This window comes from Sus scrofa, chromosome 6, assembly GCF_054392235.1.
Source record: "Sus scrofa isolate SSC_HxYL_T2T_F1_AM1 chromosome 6, Sscrofa_HxYL_maternal_Yorkshire_Landrace_v2.0, whole genome shotgun sequence".
Classification (NCBI taxonomy): domain Eukaryota; kingdom Metazoa; phylum Chordata; class Mammalia; order Artiodactyla; family Suidae; genus Sus; species Sus scrofa.
The window spans coordinates 14,934,329-14,957,056 of record NC_139388.1 but is presented as its reverse complement, the minus strand read 5'-3'; the positions used below and the strand labels follow the sequence as shown (position 1 = coordinate 14,957,056).

The following is a 22,728-nucleotide window of genomic DNA, read 5'->3' as shown; positions in this document are numbered from 1 at the left end:
GCATTTATTGAATGAATACATGAATTTTTCATCTCTTTTGGTGGCTTAATATTCCTTGCACTCTTGAATATTTGCTTTGTGCTCTCTGATTTTTTTTCCATTATGTTCTTTGCATTTATGATGAAATGTGGTATTTAAGATTTTTATTGTTTCATGGCGGCACTTTTCTGGTAGATACTCATTTGACATTTTATTTGCTTCTTCTGTTTTCTTGAGTGTTTTTGTATAGATGCTGGCTTGATTTGTCATTGTGATTATTATTATCACTCATCGTTGAAATAAAGAAGGGAATTCTTCTTGGACTTGCCCTTTGCACATCCTTTGTTGAGGCAGGTCTTTCTCAGGTATATGAAAGTTATGCTAACATGATCATTAAATGGGAGACATTTAATATTTTTTTCTTTTCCTTTATGGTTTATTACAGGGTATTGAATGTAGTTCCCCATTCTATTCAGTAGAACCTTGTTTTTTTAAAATATATTTTAGATTTATTTTATATGTGGTAGTTTGTATCTGCTAATCCCAAACTCCTAGTTTACTCTTCTCCCACCCTGTTTCCCCTTTGTTAACCATAGGTTGGCTTTCTATGTCTGCAAGTCTGTTTCTGTTTCACAAATAAGTTTGTGTCATATTTTAGATTCCACATATAAGTGATATCATATGGTATTTACCTTTGTCTGATTTAGTTTGCCTAGTATGATAATTTCTGTGTCCATCTACATAGCTGCAGATGGGATTATTTCATTCTTTTTATGGCTGAGTAGAATTCCACTGTGTATATATACCACGTCTTCTTTATCATTCATCTGTTGATGGACATTTAGGTTGCTTCCATGTCTTGGCTGTTGTGGATAGTGTTTCTGTGAACATAGGGTTGCATGTATCTTTTCACAATAGAGTTTTGTCTGGATGTATGCCCAGAAATATGATTGCTGGATTATACAGTAACTGTGGTTTTAGTTTTTTTGAGGAATGTGCATACTGCTTTCCATAGTGGCCATACCAATTTACATTCCCACCAACAGTGTAGGAGGGTTCCCTTTTCCACACCCTCTCTAGCATTTGTTATTCACAGACTTTTTAATGATGGCCATTCTGACTGGGGTGAGGTAGTACCTCATTGTTGTTTTGATTTTCATTTCTTCATAATTAGTGATAATAAGCATCTTTTCATGTGCCTATCTGTATGTCCTTTTTTAAGAAATGTCTATTTAGGTCTTCTGCCTATTTTTTGACTGGGTTGTGTTTGTTCCTTGTTATTGACTTGTATCAACTGTTTGTATATTTTAGAAATTAAATACTTGGTGCAAATATTTGCCCCCAGTCCATAGGTATTCTTTCATTTTGTTTATGGTTTACCTTGCTGGGCAAAAGCTTAGAAGTTACATTAGGTCTCATTTGTTTATTTTTGCTTTTATTTCTCTTGCCTTGCAAGACTGACCTAAGAAAACATTGGTATGATTTATGTCAGAGAATGTCTTGCCTATGTTCTCTTCTAGGATTTTAATGGTGTCATTTCTTATAGTTAAGTCTTTAGGCCATTTTGAGTTTACTTTTTTGTATGATGTGAGGGTGCTTTCTAACTTGATTGATTGACGTGTAGCTGTCCAGCTTTCGCAGCACCACTTGCTGAAAAGACTGTCTGTTCTCCATTGTATATTCTTGCCTCCTTGGTTAAGATTAATTGGCCATAGGTGTATGGGTTTATTTCTAGACTCTCTATTCTGTTCCACTGAACCATATGCCTGTTTTTGTGCCAATACAGTGCTGTTTTGATTAATGAAGCTTTGTAGTATTGCCCAAAGTCTGGAAGGGCTTATACCTACAGCTTTGTCTTTTTCCTCAGAATTGCTTTGGCAATTTTATAGTTCCATGTAAATTTTAGGATTATTTGTTCTAGTTCTGTGAAAAATGTCATGGTTAATTTGATAGGAATTGTATTGATCTGTAGATTGCTTTGGATGTTATAGCCATTTTAAGAATATTAATTCTTCCAATCCAAGAGCACAGGATATGTTTCCATTTCTCTGAATCATCTTCAATTTCCTTTATTAACATTTTATAATTCTCAGTATATAAGCTTTTACCTCCTTGGTCAGGTTTATTCCCAAGTAGTTTATTTTTTTGAAGTTATTTTAAAAGGTTTTTTTTTTTTAAACTTTCTGATATTTCATTGTCAGTGTAAAGAAATGCAACCAATTTTTGTGTGTTAATCTTGTATCCTGCTACCTTGCTGAATTTATCAGTTCTAGTATTTTTTGTGTGGAGTCTTTAGGATTTTCTATATAGAGTATCAAGTCATTTCCTATTATCTTCCTATTTATCCAATTAGGATACCTTTTATTTCTTTTTCTTGTCTATTGCTTTGGCTAGCACTTCCAATACTGTGTTGAATAGATGTGGCGAGAGTGAGCATCCTTCTCTTGTTCCATATTTTAGAAGGAAGGCTTTGAATTTTTTACTGTTGAATGTTATATTGGCTGTAGGTTTTTCATAAAGAGCTTTTATTATGTTGAGATATATTCCCTCTGTACTTAATGACTTTGGTAAGAGTTTGTTTGTTTGTTTGTTTGTTTGTTTGTTTGTTTGTTTTTTACCATGAATGGGTGTTGAATTTTATCAAACACTTTTTTTCCTGTATCCTTTGAGATGATTGTGTGGTTTTTGTCTTTTCTTTTGTTAATGTGGTATTTAACATTGATATGTTGAACCATTCTTGTGATCCTGAGATGAATCCAGATTGATTGTGATACATGATCTTTTTTATGTATTGTTGGATTCTGTTTGCTAATATCTTATTGAGTAATTTTGCATCTATATTCATCAAAGATATTGGCCTATAATTTTCTTTTTTAGTATTGTTTTTGGTTTTGGTATCAGAGTAATAGGGGCTTCATAGAATCACTTTTGGTGTGTTCCTTCCTCCTCAGTCTTTTGGAGGAGTTTAAGAAGGATTGCTCTAAATTCTTTTTTGTATGTTTGGTACAATTCTCCAGTGAAGCCATCTGGCCCCTGATTGTTGTTTACAGGGAGTTTTTTCTTAATTATAGATTCTATTTCAATTCTGGTGATCAATTTGTTCAAATTATTTTTTTATTGATTCAGTTATTTTGGTGGGCTTTATGTTTCTAGAAACTTGTCTATTTCTCCTAGGTTGTCCAATTTGTTGGCATATAATTGTATATAGTATTCTCTCTCTCTCTTTTCTCTAATATTGGTTGTTGTTTCTCCTCTTTCTTCCTTATTTTGCTTATTTGGATACTCTCTATTTTCATCTTGGTGAGCCTGGCCAAGGGTTTGTTGATTTTTTTTTACTGTTTCAAAAAAGTAGCTCTTGGTTTTATTGATTTTTTTCTAACCTCTATTTTATTTCCTATCTGATCTATATTATTGCTTTCCTTCTGCTAACTTTAGGTTTTGTTTGTTCTTTTTCTATTTCTTTTAGGTGGTAGGCTAGGATGTTTATTTGTGGGTTTTTGTTGTTGTTGTTGTTGTTGTAAGGCCTATATGGCTATGAACTTCTAAGAACTGCTTTTGCTGAATCCCATATATATATATACATATGTATATGTATATATATATATATTTTTTTGGTCTTTTTGCCATTTCTTGGGCTGCTCCCGCGGCATATGGAGGTTCCCAGACTAGGGGTCTAATCGGAGCCATATGTTTTTTTATTGTCATATTTTCCTTTCATTTGTCTCAAGGTATTTAAAATTTTCTTCATTGATTTCATTGTTTACCCATTGGTTTTTTAGTAGTTTTTTTGTTTAGTCTCCATGTAATCATTTTTTTTCTGATTTCTCTTTCTGTAGTTGATTTCTAGTTTCATGCCACTGTTGTCAGAAAATATGCTTGAAATAATATCTATCCTCTTAAATTTGTTGAGGCTTGTTTTATGTCATGGTATGTGGTCAACTGTAAAGAATGTTACATGTGCACTTGAAAAGGTATTTTTTTGTATGCAATGTCCTGAAAATATCAATTGTGTCTCATTTTTCTATTGTGTCACTTAGGATCTCTGTTGATTTATCAACAGAGATTTATCAATTTTCTGTGTGGAAGATCTTTCCATTGATGTTAGTGGGATGTTTAAGTCTCCCACTATTATTGTATTCCCATCAGTTTCTCTATTTATGTCTGTTATTATTTGTTTTATGTATTTAGGTGCCCCTATATTGGGTGCATATGTGTTAATGAGTGTAATATCCTCCTCTTGTATTGATCCTTTTATCATTATATAGTGTCCTTTATCTTTCTTTATGGCTTTTGCAGTTTGCATTAAAGAAGTTGATGACAATAACCATACTAATTATAATAATATTTGTGGTATTTATCCCTTTTTGAGTGTTTCCTTTGTTCTTAGTATTCATAGGTCTATGTAATAATTTCTTATCTTCCCCAGTCATTTCTTCCACTGCATGACTATATAATTAATTTATTCTTTCAACTGCAGTTTCCAGGAATTGATCTGGACCAAGCCTTATTCCAGCCCTTTCCATCAGAAATTGTATTTCAGAACTACACTCCCTGTGAAGTCTATGAAGTTCCACTGGTTTTGAGGAACAATGACAAAGTGAGTATGTTTGTTTGCATGACTGTACTTTTAATGGCTATTTAAGAAGGGACTAAATAAGACGGGATCCTATAGGATCTTAGATAGGTTCTTTACTTTAATACACTAAGGAAAATAGATGAAAACATGCCCTTTGACTATAAACTTAATGAAAATGAGACTGTGTTGGTTGGTTTGTTTCTAAATGCTCAGTACCATGCAGTACCCAAGAAACAGTAAACTCCCAACATGTGCACTAACATTCTGTGGATGAAAGAATTGACTATATTAGGAGTTCCTGACATGGCTCAGAGGAAATGAATGCAACTAGTATCCATGAGTACATGGGTTCAGTCCCTGGCCTTGCTCAGTGGATCAAGGATCTGTCATTGCCATGAGCTATGGTGTAGGTCAAATAGGTGACTCGGATCCCGAGTTGCTGTGGCTGTGGTGGAGGCTGGCAGCTGGAGCTCTGATTCAACCCCTAGCCTGGGAACTTCATGTGCCCTGGGTGCAGCCCTAAAAAGCAAACGAGACAAAGCAAAAACATAATTGACTGTGTTAGTGTCATGAAGTTCTCATGATGACCCTTTGGGCTAGGTTTTCATTTGAGACAGGGTGGTTACTATTCATGTTTACATACTTCACATCAGAGCCACCACTTCCCCAGTTAGAGTCTACTCTTGTGAACTGCAGTTGTTGAACCAATGCATTTAGATTCTGCACATGGTATTTTAAAGAAAACTTTTTCATTTGAATAATTTAAAAAAAGAAAACTTTAAAAAATGAAGATCTTTTTTTTTTTCTTTTCTGTCTCCTCCCTTCTGCCTCAGACAGCCTTCAGATTTTGTCTGCAGATAGTTTTGGATGGCTTCTTCTACTGTCTGTACCTTGTTTCTTTGTGGTTGCAACTGATGATTTTGTCTCCATCCTTATGCCTTTTCCTTCAAAGAGAAATTAGGATTTATTTCAAGAAAAGGTATTAAATGCCTGAAGACTTACTTGACATGAATGATAATGAAAGAAAGAAAGAAGGTCAGAATGGAGCACAGTTAAGTGTAAAAAATAATTAGACAGGGAGGAAGACATGTCTAATGTCAGGTATAAGGACAAGTAGGAAGACTTAGAGGAGTCTTAGAATGTCAAGACCAAATTCTGGTATAAGAAATAAGGGAAAATTAGTGAAGACTGTGCAAGAATTCAAGGCACTGGGAAGACCTGCAGTTACATTCAGTACAGTAGCTCATTAAAGGAATCAGTGATGCCTTTCAGAGATCAAGGGGGTGATTTAGTGACAGCGAAGTCAGACTTTGGAGAAGATGGTCTATTTAGTTCTTTGCTGCAGAAGTGTTAGCAAGAGAAGTTCATGGGATAGAAGATAAAGGCTGGGCGGAGAGAAGAAAAAGGACCTGAGGTCTTCAGGGTTATATTCCTAGACCTCAAGAAGAAATACGTTATATAGAAATTAGGGCTCTCTCTTTTCATGTAGGACTGCCAACCAGTTTAGTTTCTAACTTCCAGTTCTCTTTTTCCCTTTCTCCATTACTTTTTGAGTCTTGTTCCAATTCTTTTTAGGCTATTAAAGGCAGAGAGGAGCTTTTCCAAAGAGTACTTTGTCTGTTGCTTCCTGGCCATAAACAAGAAATGACTGTCAGTGGGTGTATGTGAGCATATCCTTATCAAGGCTAAGAGGCCTGTATAAGTCTTATCTGCCAAAGGGCACTCAGTTCCCATGGATACCTCATACCTTTTGGTAAGATACTGTGAGAGTATTGACCCCTTGATAGGAAGGGTCTCATCCAAGGAAAGTTCAATTACTAACAAGAAGACAGATTCTCTAGGCTAGGCAGGCTTGTTCTTGGGCAAGTTACTCCCAGGCCCCTTGTTCGAGGTGGCTGATGTAAGCCTGCTTCTCTGCTTCCTAGTTCTTGGATATGTAAGGAGTCAGACAAATTTGGGGCACTTAGAAATATTTTCTGTCTCATTTATCTTTTGTTTGTTTCCTCACTGGCACAGGATGCAAAAGACAGAGCTTGTTTGGTCTTTGTTTCTCTATGCCTCTCAAACACAAGTTGAAAGTAAACCATGAACACTCTATAAGCCATAACATGATTCTACCTGGCATACAATTAGAAACACCCAGACTCCATAGTCAGGCTACTTTGGGTGCAGATTCTAGGTGCGCTGTCTCTCAGTTGCGGACCTTGGACAAGTCACTTCACTTCTCCAAGCAAGGAGGATAGTAACAGCACCCATTTCACTAAGCTCTTTGGAATATAAAATGAGATAATGGAGGTAGAGTACTCAGCTCAGTACATGTCACATAGTAAGCACTTAAATAATATCACTGTCGTTGTTGTTGTTATTATTAGTAGCATTGCTATTGTTTTCCTTTCTAGTTTTTAATCCACAGTTATACTTTCACTAAAAGTATTCCCAGAAAGCTCATATGGCATCTTAAATGCCATTGTATATTTCTCTTACCAGCAAAGCCAGTTCTATTCCTATGAGATTTGCACAATCCCTTCCTTAGCTCTTCCTTCTGTAGTCTTCGGGTCTGTCTGAATTCTCTCTGTGTTTCTTCTTTCCTTCTCCATCTCGGTTTCAGCTTTGAGAGGTTATGGGTGCTGTTTTTCCCTTATTTTCACCTGAGACTCCTAGGACATACTTAACGATAGTTAATCTTCTACCCTCTTTCAGCCTTTAAAAAAAAAATCCTCTTCCTTCCTGGCATTCCCAGGACTTCCACCCCTGACCTCCCCCTGTTCTCCTCACAATTACCTTTCTCTTATTGCTCAGGCTATCTGATATAGAAATACGTACTCTGGGTGAGGCAACGCAGAGTGGAGGAATAAGACTTTAAAAGGATGGAGCTGTTTGAAGCTTCTCTGAGCCTGGCCTTGGGGATACTGTACTGCCCTCTGGGTCCTTGTTTCACAGTGGTGTTTACACAGGACAATCCCATGGAGGGGGCAGGTGAAGTTAGGCTGAGACTTGATGCTAAACACCATTGCTAGGTAAAGCTGGAGCGCTCAGGGCCGGTGCCTGTTTCTTCATCTGTAGAAAGAGTCGTGATGAAGCTCAGAGGTGGTTGTGGAGATCAAGTGGCATGTCATGAACAGTGGGTGAGCCAGAGCAAGCATGTAGTAACTATGATTGCTTCTCCCAGAGCAGTTCTCACATGTTGGGAAGTCCACAGCAACTCCACAGTGGGGGTGAGGTTTTAGATGCTTAAGCAGTTAGCCTTTGAAGATGGTCACATTTAAATAATAAAATAAATATTTGCAATCACAGTCAAATTGAGTAATAATAATAATGCTTATAAAACAATAAAATGAAAATGCACTGAGTGCTTCCTTTGCGTGAGGCACTGGGGTAAAGGTAAGTACTGTCTTCTCCTTTTATAGATGGGAAACTGAAGTTCAGACCTAACCAAAGTCATATGGCTAGCAAGTTGCTGATGGAGATTTCACGCATAACTACAAAGCCTGCCCTTTTTCTTCTGCTTTCGTGTGCATGATGGCCATGGTTATGTGTTTTCCTTGCAGATTCCAAGGATGGTGAAAATTGTTGAGGAAAGTTCACCTTACTTTAAAGTAATCAGCCCCAAAGATATTAGCCACAAAGTAGCTCCAGGAGTGCCATCTGTATTTCGAATCCTCTTCACTCCAGAGGAGAACAAGGTAACAGCAGTGCTGGCAAGAAATTGGTTGAATGCTTGTCACTAGCAGTTTGCAGTCTTGAACATTCATGAAGGTGGTGGTGTTGGTGGTTGTGGGGTTGTTTAGGTGGTAGCCATTGCTGGTGATGTTGGTGTTGGTGGTGGTATGGATGCTGGTGGTATTGATGGTGTCACTGCTGGTGGTGGTGGTGGTGATGACGGAGGTGAGAGGAATAACAAGGATGGGTGAGAGAAGGCGATGGTGCACCCCTGGGATTAAGTGAGAATTGTCAGTGATGAGGGCTTATATGAGCTGCAAGTAGCCAGAGTGTGAAGAAGGCTAGTCCTTCTGGATACGCCCCTGGCACCTACCTCAGCGTATTTATGTCAGACTATACAGCTAGAGAGACACCACAAAGGGAAAGGTGCTGTCCAGATGCAGGGAGCCGAGACAAAGGATGGAGATGATTGCTTTTTGGAAGCTTGATAGTAACATCCCTCCTCCCCAGACTCTAACTTTTTAAGGAGAGACCCAAGATCCAGATATTGATCATGGTATCAAACTCATCAATGGAAAAAGAATGTGGCCAAGACCTGAGGCCCAGATAAGGCCTCCTCCTGCTCCCTAATGATGGAGCGATAACCAGTCCTCAGTAAAGGGCCGATCTAACCAATAGCTCCACCCAAGCATGCGGTAGAGGCTAGAGCTGAAAGCAGAGACCTACCCTGTCTGCTTACCCTTGTCTGCACATCGGCCGGCTAGAAAGAGCCTGAGTTCAAAACGAGGCCACTTCCCCCAACACCACCACTGCTCTGGAGAATCTAGCCCGTTCTCAGACTCTCCTCAGTTGTATAAATTCCAGATCCTCTTGGAAGGAAGGATCAGCTCAGGGGTACTAAGGGAGGAGGCGTCTCCTCAGACCTTCTACTAAAGTCCAAAATTGTAGGTTAAGTTTTCCTCTGTAAGGGCCAAAGCGGGGACATGTAGGGAAGGGAGAGGATTGAGAACAAAACGCAAGACTTAAATAGGCATCACAGATGTCAGGCTGTATCTAATGTTAAGAGTATGTGCTTATCTGTATTGTGCCATTACGGTTGGAATCAAAAAAGCATAACGCAGACAGAGTAAACTGGCTCGGAATCCCTGCTCCTCCATCACCGGTGCTGCTGTAAATGTCATTACCAGTGTTTCTGCTGCTCTCATGACTGTTTCTACTTTTCTGAAGAGCAGGGATAGGGAATTTAGTGTGAACTGCCACACATGGCAGTTAGCCAGTGGTTAGAAATTCCATTATAATAACACTGCTGTTATTATTTTTCCACATCGTAGTATTACTATTTACGTCTTGGGTTGTGTTTATGAACTTGTAATTTTATTTGCGGTACTATTGAAATAAACAAAAAGATAGTACTTTTGGGTATACGTTATTGAAATCCTTGTTTTTTTCTCCAGGCTCCATATCTGAATACTGTCTGTGAAGAGAACAGTACTTGAATTTAGTTTGGGTGTCAACGTCCCACACTCATTTCTGCATGATTACAAATAACCCTTTGTGCAGCTTGAAATATAAAGCTTGCTAGAATTGAGGAGTTGGCTTTCCTTAATTTTTTGTTGTTTTTGTTGTTCTGGAGAAAATGTCTTCTGCTAGAAAATTATTCTACCTGCAGATAGTCTGGCTGAGAAAGGGATCCACAGAACTTTCTGAAGAAAGTCCTATGTCATGAAAGGTGTGTGGGTTACAGGATGAATTCAGTCATCAGAGTTGTCCATTTAATATTTTTGCTTTCCAGTATATCTAAATTTCACCTTAAAAACTTAAAAAAATATAATAATCACAATAGAAAGGGGAATGGATGGAGGTACAGATGAAGCCAGAATGACAGAATGTTAATAACTGTTGAACCTGGGGGATGGGTACATGGTATTTGTTGTGCTGTTCTGTTTCATTTGTATATGTTTTAAATTTTCCCTAATCAAAAGCTAAAAGCAAAGGGAGAGATATTTTATTATTGCTTATCTATACAACAAATAAATAATTGAAATATATTTTAGATAAGTTGATATTTACTTTACACACATGAAATGCCAGCATTTCCATGGAGAATTATTACTGTGCTTTATTTCATAGTTGTTTATCTTTTTAAAAAATGTTATGAGGTATAGTTGATTTTCAATGTTGTATTAATTCCTGCTGTGCAGCAAAGTGACTCGGTTATATACACACAGATATGTATTTTTTCATATTCTTTTCTCTGATGGTTTATGACAGGATATTCAATATAGTTCCCTATGCTGTATATTAGGATCTTGTTATGGTTGGATAACATATGCATATCCTTTATAGAATAGATTGCCTCTGCTAATCCCGAACTCCCAATGTTCCCTTCCTTTAGCAACCATAAATCTGTTCTCTGTATCTGAGTCTGTTTTTGTTGCAGAGATAAGTTAATGTGTGTTGTATTTTAGATTCCCCGTATAAGGGATGTCGTATGGCGTTTGTCTTTCTCTTCCTGACTTATTGCCCAGTATGATAGTCTCTAGGTCCATTTGTGGCTGCTTATTTTACTCCCAGTTTGCTGTCCTTGTAACTATTCCATTTCACCAACAGTGCCTATGGTCTATTGGGAAAGCCCTAATTAAAAAAAAATTAAGTTAAATGTTGTTTTACTATTTCTTCTTTTAATTATTTGAAACTTTTCAGAGGTTACATGCATGTATGAAGAGACTTAGAGTGAAAATAATGGCTTCCTGTAAGGAGTTTATCCAGTTTGGGATACATTAGAATTTTGTGGTGGATTGATCTCGAAGCTATAAAATAATTGACATAATTTATTTTTCTAAGGATGGAGTGATTTTTTCTTTTGCTGACTGTCTAAAACCGATGGTGGTATTTGCAGAAGCTCCTTCTGGCCCTTTTTTCCTGAAAATATTCTGCCACCCTTGCACCACCATTAGGGCTCCGTTCCAGTAATTTTTCAGCCGTCTGGGCATCTATATTCACTCTTACTGTTGTAAGACCAACAGGGCTGTGTACAGAATGACCAGCTAGGGTAAGCCATGCTGTCTTTAGGGCTGCTCCAGAGCAGTTGCTAGAGCCAGCTTTATTTAGGAAGAATAAAAGTCAATCCTATCACTGTGTCAGTTTTTCTCCAGTTGGCCAATTGATGGCCAATGTACATATGTATTTTTCCTCCTTCTCCCCTGCTGATCTGAACAAACTCCATTCTCATTTACCCTCCTCACATCTGGAGGTTGAGATATGTAAATTGCAGCATGCCACAGTTTAATAAGACAGTTGCTTTTCAGTTGGATTTTCAGCGCCCATGTATATTAGCATGTCGAAGATGATAATGCAATTTACATTTTTTTCCTGTCATCTATTAATCTAGCTTCCTGGAAATTTAACTTGTTAAGAAAGCCAAGTACCGAGAACAGGTGCAGCAAATTCACTTTGGCTTTCCTTATCTTTTCTCACACAGAATTCAAAAAAAAAAAAAAAAAGCTTGGATATGTTATTTATCTAGTAATCCTAGTTTACATGTCATGGACAGTTGAAATGTAATAGTCAATGTTATCATAACATTGTAGAATTCTGGAGCCTAGCATTTTTCTTGGTCTCTTAAATTTGAATCTTCACTATGAAAAGGAGTACAGGCTTTTATAGGATAGCAAAACTGAGTACTCCCCTGGGCTTAAGTAAAGAAAGTTAAAGTTAAGAAAGCATCTGTTTGTAATAGTGTTGGCATATGGAAATAGTCACAGTAGTTTGGAGGAATTATGAATGATGCAGTTTTATTGCTCAGTTATGTTTTGAGAAAATACCTAGTTTGTTGTCGAAATAGTTTTGATGTGTTACTATGAAATTTAAAAAACACAGCCCAAGAAGTGTAGAAAAACGTTAACATATTTTTTTATCTTTTTTTTTTTTTGCCATTTCTTGGGCAGCTGCCGCTGCATGTGGAAGTTCCCAGGCTAGACGTCTAATCGGAGCTGTAGCCACCAGCCTATGCCAGAGCCACAGCAACGCGGGATCCGAGCCGCATCTGCAACCTACACTGCAGCTCATGGCAATGCCGATCCTTAACCCTGTGAGCAAGGCCAGGGATTGAACCTGCCACCTCATGGTTCCTAGTTGGATTCGTTAGCCACTGAGCCATGACAGGAACTCCAACATATTTTTCTGTGTCAGTATCAAAAGTAATGAATTGGCGTACCCCATTTTGAATTAAAGTACACACATCATAACATTTTCCACAATCAACGATTTTTGTTGACAGAAATAATGATAGGGATTTAGCTTTCTTCCTTCCTGGAATTTGCCTTCTGTAGTTCTGTCTGGGTTGCCCCTGTAACCTCAGTGCCTAGCAAGGGCCTAAGGTATAGGAAGTATGCAGTAAATACTTGCCAAGTGAGATAAGTAGGTTAATCTCAAGAAAATATAAGGTAGTTTCCTTAACTTGAGGATGGCCTACAGATGACAAAAGCAAGCAAGCATATAAAAAGGAGACTCAAATATCTTTTTGTGCCATGAATATATTAGAAGTTAACTTTTACTCCGTCATTTCAACCCTGAGAAAGATGTCTAAGAAGTCTTCTTTAAGAATGTTTCCTCCCCGCCCCCCCCCCCCTTTTTTTTTTTTTGGTATCTTCAGTGCGTCACATCACTACTTTCTAGCTTTCTGGATCTGATGCATAGCATTTTACAATACGGCTAATGAGAATCTTAGGCATTCTCGCTTTGAAGAACTCTTGATAGATTAGTATACACATATTTTTTTACCTTTTATTTATATATATATATATTTTTTCTACGATACAGCATTGTGACCCAGTTACACTTACATGTATATATTATTTTTTCTCACATTATCATGCTCCATCGTAAGTGACTAGACAGAGTTCCCAGTGCTACACAGCAGGATCCCATTGCCAATCCATCCTGAAGGCAACATTCTGCATCTATTTACCCCAAGCTCCAAGTCCTTCCCACTCCCTCCCCTTCCCCCTTGGCAACTACAAGTCTATTCTCCAAGTCCATGATTTTCTTTTCTGTGGAAAAGTTCATTTGTGTCGTATATTAGATTCCAGATATAAGTGATATCATATGGTATTTGTCTTTCTCTTTCTGACTTACTTTACTCAGGATGAGGGTCTCTACCTCTATCCATGTTGCTGCAAATGGCATTATTTTGTTCTTTTTGATGGCTGAATAGTATTCCATTGTGTATATATACACCACATCTTCCTAATCCGGTCATCCGTCAGTGGACATTTAGGTTGATTCCATGTCTTGGCTATTGTGAATAGAGCTGCAATGAACATGGGGGTGCGTGTGTCTTTTTTAAGGAGAGTTTTGTCTGGATATATGCCCAAGAGTGGGATTGCTGGGTCAGATGGTAGTTCTATGTATAATTTTCTAAGGTACCTCCATACTGTTCTCCATAGCGGTTGTACCAGCTTACATTCCCACCAACAGTGCAGGAAGGTTCCCTTTTCTCCACACCCCCTCCAGCATTTGTTATTTGTGGACTTATTAACGATGGCCACTCTGACTGGTGTGAGGTGGTATTTCATGGTAGTTTTGATTTGTATTTCTCTAATAATCAGGGATGTTGAGCATTGTTTCAAGTGCTTGTTGGCCTTCTGTATATCTTCCTTGGAGAAATGTCTATTCAGGTCTTTTGCCCATTTTTTGATTGGGTTGTTGGCTTTTTTGCTGTTGAGTTGTATAAGTTGTTTGTATATTTTAGAGAGTAAGCCCTTTTCAGTTGCATCGTTTGAAACTGTTTTCTCCCATTCTGTAAGTTGTCTTTTTGTTTTCTTTTTGGTTTCCTTTGCTGTGCAAAAGCTTCTCAGTGTGATTAGGTCCCACTGGTTTATTTTTGCTTTTATTTCTGTTGCTTTGGGAAACTGACCTGAGAACATATTCATAAGGTTGATGTCAGAGAATGTTTTGCCTATGTTCTCTTCCAGGAGTTTGACGGTGTCTTGTCTTATATGTAAGTCTTTTAGCCATTTTGAGTTTATTTTTATGCATGGTATGAGGGTGTGTTCTAGTTTCACCGATTTGCATGTAGCTGTCGAGGTTTCCCAGCAATGCTGGCTGAAAAGACTGTCTTTTTCCCATTTTATATTCTTGCCTCCTTTGTCAAAGATTAAGTGACCACAGGTGTCTGGGTTTATTTTTGGGTTCTCTATTCCATTCCATTGGTCTGTATGTCTGTTTTGGTACCAGTACCACACTGTCTTGATTACAGTGGCTTTGTAATATTGCCTGAAGTCTGGGAGAGTTATGCCTCCTGCTTTGTTTTTGTTCTTCAGAATTGCTTTGGCGATTCTGGGTCTTTTGTGGTTCCATATGAATTTTTGGATGGTTTGTTCTAGTTCTGTGAAAAATGTCCTGGGTAGTTTGATAGGGATTGCTTTGAATCTGTAGACTGCTTTAGGTAGTATAGACATTTTTACAATATTAATTTTTCCAACCCAAGAGCAAGGAATATCTTTCCATTCCTTTAAATCTTCTTTAATTTCTTTGATTAATGTTTTATAGTTCTCAGTGTATAAGTCCCTTACCTCCTTGGTCAGGTGTATTCTCAGGTATTTGATTTTTTGGGGTTCAATTTTAAAAGGTATTGTGTTTTTATATTCCTTTTCTAAAGTTTAATTGTTAGTATACAGAAATGCGACTGATTTCTGAATGTTAATCTTATATCTTGCTTTGCTGAATTTGTTGATCAGTTCAAGTAGTTTTTGGGTTGAGTCCTTAGGGTTTTCTATATATAGTATCATGCCATCTGCATACAGTGACAGTTTTACCTCTTCTCTTCCTATTTGGATGCCTTTTATTTCTTTTGTTTGTCTGATTGCTGTGGCTAGGACTTCCAGTACTGTGTTGAATAATGGTGGTGAGAGTGGGCATCCTTGGCTTATTCCAGATTTTAGTGGGAAGGCTTTCAGCTTTTCTCCATTGAGAATTATATTTGCTGTGGGTTTGTCATAATTGGCTTTGATTATGTTAGAGAATGTTCCCTCTATACCCACTTTGGTGAGAGTGTTTATCATGAATGGATGTTGGGCTTTGTCAAATTCTTTTTCTGCATCTATTGAGATGATTATGTAGTTTTTAACTTTTCTTTTGTTAATGTGGTGGATGACATTGTTTGATTTGCATATGTTGAACCATCCTTGTGAACCTGAGATGAATTCCAACTGGTCATGGTGTACGATCTTTTTGATATGTTGTTGGATTTGGCTGGATAAAATTTTGTTGAGAATTTTTGCATCTACATTCATTAAAGATATTGGCCTATAGTTTTCTTTTTTGGTGGTATCTTTGTCTGCTTTTGGAATTAGGGTGATGGTGGTTTCATAGAATGTCTTTGGGAGTGTTCCTTCTTCTTCAACCTTTTAGTAGGCGAATAAAGATTAAAATGAATAATATTACTTCGCTTACTCTGTGCTAGGGCCAGGATCCAGTGGTGGGTAGAAGTTTGGCCTTCATGGAGCTTGTGTTCCGCAATGAATAAACGAATGTATCATTTAATGTCCGATATTGATATGATAGAGAACACAGAGTGATAGAAAGTGGGACTGTTTCCTTTCAGTAGGAAGATCAGGGGAGACTTGTCCAGTGGGGGAACATTTGGTCAGAGAACTCAGGTAAGCCCTGCAGCTATGTGAGGGAAGATATTTGTCTGGGAGCGTGAACAGCACTTACAAAGGCCCTTGACAGACACATGTCTGGCAGCAGGTCTGGGAATTACAAGGCCAGTGTGGCTGGAGCAGAGGGAGCTGCTGGGAAAATGGTAGGAGACAAGGTTTGTAGAGAGTGAGGCTACGAGGTCTTAGAAATCATGCAAAGTAGAATAGAAAGCCACTGTAAAGTATTTAAAATATTTTTATTATGGAAACTTTCACCCATATGTAAAAGCATAGAGAAGAGCATAGAGAAGTGTCATCACCCAGATTTTCAAGCTCTCTGTGGATGACCAGTCTTGCTTCATCATCCTGTCCCCTGCTCATGAGGATTTTGAGGCAAGTCCTATACATCATTTCAACTGTAAATATGTCATTGTTTGTCTCTAGATGATAAGGTCCCTCACCTAAAAAATGGGCAGTAGTTGGGGGTGAATGTTGGCACCGGAGGTATGTTGTTTAATATTTAAGACAAGGCTATCCGAGCATTGTTACAAGATGATGAGTGAATGTTCAGTAAATAGGGAAAATTGATGCTTCAGGAAAATTCTAAGTGAAGCAAAAGGGATTAAGACCTAGTGCACAAGGAGTTCCCGTTGTGGCTCAGCATGTTGAAGACCTGACAGTGTGTCCATGAAGATGTGGGTTCAATCCCTGGCCTCACTCATTAGGTTAAGGGTCCAGTGTTGCCACAAGCTATGATGTAGGTCACAGAAGTGTCTCAGATCCAAGGTTGCTGCGGCTGTGATGTAGACTGGCAGCTGCAGCTCCTATTTGACCCCTAGCCTGGGAACTTCCATATGCTGTAGGTGTGGGCAGAGAAAGAAAGAAGGAAGGATGGAAGGAAGGAAGGAAGGGAGGAAAGAGAAGAAAGAAGGAAGGAAGGAAAGAAAGAAAGAAAGAAAGAAAGAGAGAGAGAGAGAGAGAGAAAGAAAGAAAAAGAAAGAAAGAAAGAAAGAAAGAAAGAAAGAAAGAAAGAAAGAAAGAAAACCTAGTGCACAAGGAAAGGGGTTGGTCTTAGATAAGAACAGGAATGAAGACAGGGTGTATGGGTGTAGATACAGATATATTGGTACATTTAAGGTAACCTAGAAAGCAAAGCTAAAGAGGAAATTAATTGCCTTAAGTGGATGATTTGTACACGGATCATGGAGTAACCACATTATCATATACTAATCATAAAAGTTGTCAAAATAAATCCAGAAGTCCTCAGATCTCTTTACAAGCCAAAGGCCAGAGGTCATTCCCTTTTAATAGCTGGAGAAGTGTAGATGCCCGCTCGGAGGCCGAGATCCCAGCCAAGTCATATGAAGAGTCAGAGTGGCGAAGGGTAAGGCTCCTGAGACATATCAGTCTTGTTTTTAAACTGATTAGGACTTGAGAACTGATTCTTCCCTTTTGAGAGGTGAATTTCTGATTGAGAAGATACTAAAAAATAAGTAGTTTTAACTGGTTAGGGAATTTATAATGTTTTTCAGGGCAGTGAGTATTAAATGCCCTACGTCCTAATCAAATCTGGTTTTACTCTGTGCTAGCTATTCCACCATCAAGTTCAGGAGTGGAGAAAAGGCGGAAAGAGGATTGAGAGGGTTTAACCACGCTGGCTGTGCTCGCCCTTGATTGCCTGGGGAGTCATTTGCTGCAGCAGAAGACAGCATTTTCCTTTGCCTGAGACTTTAAAGGACAGAATTATTGCCATGCTTGCTTTCTATCATGGAGCTAATATAAAATCCAGATACATTCTTTCCAGCCTTCAGAGTCAAATCTGCCATTTTCATATTCACTGCTTTTTTTTTTTTTTTTTTAAGTTTGGAAGATAGACCTGATGGAAGGAAGGCTAATGGATAAAAAAGTGGATTGGAAATTTCATCTGGAGACCATTGTTATATAGGATAACATTTTGGGATCTAAAGTAATTCATGGCTAAGTCTCTCCTAATCGAGGGGAAAGGCTTGGAATAAGTATTTTGGTGCTGAATGGTGACCTGATTGCTCTGAATTTAAATACAGTGGAAGGAAGTCCATCAACCGAAGTAAATTGCTTAGCTTGCGGGCTGACAAAGCCTCCAAAGTCATAACATCTGATTTAATTTTAAGCCAGTAGAGCAATATATGAGCATATATTATATAATCTAATATAGTCATATTAAATATAGAACTTCAGAGATTGGAATACATTTTTAAGGAGCTGCTTAAGGAATTTCTTCGTATTCTTTTATGAGCATGTGAACTGATTATGAATAAAACATATAATTCTGATCAGACTTCAGATCTTACTCATTTGGAAATCTGAAAAGATTTGAAAACATCTCTATGAATATTTCAATTGGCTTCCGAAGCTATTTTCAGCTGTCTTCAGTTCCTTATAGAATAAAGGCAGAATCTGTAAACATAGGATAAATTACTCAGGGATCACCTCTCATGCTGGATTCTGCAGCATCTTTTGTTCTTTCTCTCAAAGCCTCAGTTAATATTAAGTTTCCACATGTGCCAGCATCTTTCCAGTTTCTAATTCCCAACAAAACCTTTGCTTGCTGGGTTTGAGCTCCTAAGAAAAAATGAAAACAGTACTTATCTCTTTAGGATTCTGATTTTAATCAGACTAGACTGTTTTGTGTTGAAATCTGTGGGGTTTTCTAGGATCAAATGTGCTTCATGTAATTTGTACTTCCTTGTATCTGAGTAGCATAATTTTCTTTTTGTTTTTCTTTTTTTTCTCTTTTTTTTTTCGGGCTGCACTAATGGCACGTGGAAGTTCCCAGGCTAGGGGTTGAATAGGAGCTGTAACTGCCCACCTACACCACAGCCGTAGCAACACAGGATCTGAGCTGTGTCTGAAACCTACACCACAGCTCACAGTAACCATGGATCCTTAACCCACTGAATGAGGCCAGGGATTGAATCTGCATCCTCATGGATCCTAGTCGGGTCCGTTAACCGCTGAGCCAGGAAGGGGAACTCCATGAACAGCATAATTTTTGAGCCTGGTATTACCATGCAGTTTTAATAGATTTCATGGATACTGTCCATTAATTTTTATTGCTTGCTCTACCTTAGGACCTTTTCGTTTGCAACTTCCCTTACCAGGAACACTTCATTCCTAGATCTCTTCTGACTGGATGCTTTGGCTCTTCAGGCCTCCATCCAAAGGTCACCTCCTCAGGAAGGCCTCTTTGGTTGTTCTACTTAAAAGCAGCACCTCACCACATTATCACTTTACCAAATTTTATTTTCTAAATCATTCTTGTTTTCTGATATTATCTTGTCCTATTATCATTATCATTACCAGGATTTATCATTTATTTTTGTAACAAAGGTGTAAACACAAATTGAGTTTTTCCTATGTACCTTATACAAATCATTGTACTTTATGCAACATTTTAGTAATGACAGTCAACATTTATAAAGTGCTTACTACTCGCCAAGCACTAGGCTATGAATTTACTGCCCTAGGCCAGGTCACTGTCATCTCTTGCCTGGACTGCTGCAATGGCTTCCTAACTGGCCATCCTCTTTTCACCTTACCTTCCTTTAGTCTGTTGTCTATATAGCAACCAGTGATTCTTCTAAAACATAAACCAGGTGCATCATGATCAGCTTTCAGCCTCGTTAATGTTTTCAGCCATCCTCAGGTCCGACCAGTGGCTTACAAGATCCTGTGTGATCTGCCCCCCTCAACCTCCTTGCTGTATCTCTAACCTCTCCTTACCTTGCTCCCCTCTGGCCAGGCTCTGAATCACGCTCTGCCCAGATTACCACTCACCCCCAGGGCTTCATTTCTCATTTCACTTAGGTCTCTGCTGAACATGGCACCTCCTCATAAAGGCCTTTCTCCACTCACTCTCTATCCTCTTATCATGCTTTATTTCTCTTCGGTCAGCATTATGTTACTCATTTGCATGTCTTCAGCAAATATTTGTTGAATATTTACTAAGCACCAGGCCCTGTTCAAGGCACTGGATATGTGAGGTCTGTTAATACGATGGGCAAAATATCTGTTGACACGGAGATACTGGGGAGAAGCAAACAGTAGACTCAGTAAATGCGTAAAATATATAGTATGTTAGATGGCTTTGGGGAAACAAAGGCAGGTGAAAGGCTAGGGAGTGATGGGACAGGAGAGGGAGAGTTAAGTTTAAAATAGGGCAATCAGGGGAGGCCTCAGGGAGAAAATGGACCTTGTGCAACGTCCTGAAGGAGGTGAGGGAGTGAGCAAAGTGAATAACCAGAGGGAAGAGTATTCTGGAGGGAGTGGACGTCATGTTTGAAGGCTCTGAAGGTAGAGCATCTCTCGAATGCTCAAGGAGCAGCAAGAAGCTGGAGCCAGAGCAGAGGAGCAAGTGGGGGAGGAAGGGAGATTTGGCTGGGGAAGTGACAGGCGTGCTGGGCCATAGCACTCAGAGCACCCCAGCTCTCTGCTTGAGACATTTTGAATGGAGGGCTTCCTGAGCTGACTTATAACTGGATCCCTCTGACCTTTGTGTGGAAAAGAGATTTTAGAGGAGTCAGGGTTAAAATAAAGATTCCATTCAGACCAGGGAAGATGGGGGTGGCTAGGGCCGGGGGTGGGGCAGGGTGGAGGCAGTGAAAAGTGATCAAGGTCTGGATGTATTTTGAATGTCAGTTCTACAGTGTTTCCTGAGAAAGTGAGGAATGGAGTAATCTAGGATGCCTCATTCCAGGGTCTTAAATCCAGGCCACTGGAAGGATGGAGATGCCAGCACCAAGATGGGGAGTCAGTGAGGGAACAGATTTAGGGTGGAAGGAAGGGCATGAGCCGAACTTCATTTGGCATTGTGGAGCCTTTGTGGGTTTATGAGAAAAGGCTCCCCCTCTGGGCTGATGCACTTGGAGCCAGCAGAGTGGACTGGATTTCAGGCCCCATTCCTCCCCTTGGTAGAGTATCTTTATGCACAGTTATAGGCAGTGGCATTACTCAGGGGCTTTGCTTTGGGCCAGTTTGTATCCAGTGAGATGCTGGCTGGGCTGCTGAGTATGAGTTTGAGTGCAAGCAGTCAGAGAGACTACAACAGAAGCAGATGTAAAGGCTCTGTCGTGGAAGCATTCCTGGTGATTTTACCTTTATATCTCCTGGTATATGTATTACATTGTACATGAGATATGCTTTCTTTACTTGTTCTTTATCTCCTCCATTGCTTTGTAAGCTCAAAGTGATCCTTGTCTGTGTTTACTGCTCAGTTGTATGCCCAGACCCTGCTCAATGCCTGGTGCCTAAACATTTAATAACCGTGGTTCAATGAATAAACTAATTTGTGATACTACTGCTTTCCACTTGTCCCTTGGGTTTAAAGAAATTGAGTGCATGACCAGGTCTATATGTCAATCAGTGTGTCAGACATTCCCATTCCTGCTCTATGCCTGAAGTCCCAAGAGTTTTTTTCAAACCTCCCTAGCACTGAAAAGCATTTACGACATGACTACCAAAAGGAAACCTGGCTTCCAAGAGGAATTCATATTTAGCAAGATTGCCTTGTAGCCAAAACATACACGAAAGTGATGGGGAAACTTAATAAAGGCAAATTTGGTTGTGATGATTGTTGTACACCTATAAATGTAATAAAATTCATTTAGTAATAAAAAAATAATTATGAAAGGAAAAAAAAAAAATAAAGGCAAATGGACCTGGTTAGACAGCACATTCTTTTCAAGGTGACTTCTGACCTTTGCTTGAGGGGACTGTTAACTCTTTCCTTTCACATTCATATTTGCTTGCTGATGAGGGTTTATTTATTTATTTATTTATTTATTTATTTATTTTGTCTTTTTTTGCTATTTCTTGGGCCACTGCCACAGCATATGGAGGTTCCCAGGCTAGGGGTCTAATCGGAGCTGTAGCCTCCGGCCTACGCCAGAGCCACAGCAACACGGGATCTGAGCTGCATCTGCAACCTACACCACAGCTCACGGCAACGCTGGATCGTTAACCCACTGAGCAAGGGCAGGGACTGAACCCGCAACCTCATGGTTCCTAGTCCTAGTCGGATTCGTTAACCACTGCGCCATGACAGGAACTCCTGACGAGGGTTTATTTTTAACTTTGTTACCTTAAGAATGAGAGTTCCATTTTTCTATCTTATGAGAGGAGATAAAGAGTTACTTTGTTCAGCTTTTCTGTTATATCTAGACTCAAGACTGGGGATGATAGATGCCCAGATTTGGAATAATCAGTAATGGCTTTGCACAAGGGGTGAAGTTCAAAATCGGCTGTGTATCAGTTAGCTATTGTTGTATAATAACAGACCACTCCCAAATTCAATTATTATGGCTCATAAGTCTATGGTTTAACTGATCTTGACTGGGCCCACTGGTGAGTTGAGTAGGTAACTCCACTTAACTTGGCTAGGGTCTCTCACATATCTGGGGCCATAAGCTGGCCTAGCAGGGCTCTGGCTGTGACACTGGGGCTCTCATTCTACAGCTCGCTAGACCAGGCTTGTTTACATGGCAGAGTTTCGAGAGCAAGACTGGAAATGCCTAAAGCTTCTTGAAACATTTGCTTGGAACTAGCATTGCCTAGCTTCTAACACATTCCATTGGTCAAAGCATAGGGTGAATAAACAGACTCCACTCATGATGGAGAAGCTTTGTGCAGTCATATTGAAGAGTGCGATCATAGAGAGACCATTAATTGCAACCATCCGTCTAACACATGGGCATAAAGGATAAGCAGGTGGAGTTAAGAAGGAGGATGTGGAGGAACTGGTGAGAACCTCCTCTGATCTAAAGAAGAATGTGCCTCCCCACCTATTCTGCTTCCCACCTAATATCTGGGAAACACAAGAAACATAAGCACCTC

At 39.1% G+C, this 22,728-nt stretch overlaps 1 protein-coding gene across 6 annotated transcripts in view; it reads left to right on the top strand.

Annotated features, from left to right (window-relative positions):
• HYDIN (HYDIN axonemal central pair apparatus protein) overlaps positions 1–22,728 on the top strand; it is a 549,453-nt gene that overhangs the window by 221,523 nt on the left and 305,202 nt on the right. For all 6 annotated transcript variants that reach the window (XR_014805538.1, XR_014805539.1, XM_084959659.1 and 3 more), the window contains 2 exons: positions 4,457–4,576; positions 8,104–8,238. Coding sequence is in view for 3 of the 6 variants with exons in the window: in XM_084959659.1 (XP_084815785.1) it covers positions 4,457–4,576; positions 8,104–8,238 (255 nt within the window). In the remaining 3 variants the exon portion in view is untranslated. The remainder of the gene's footprint in view (positions 1–4,456; positions 4,577–8,103; positions 8,239–22,728) is intronic.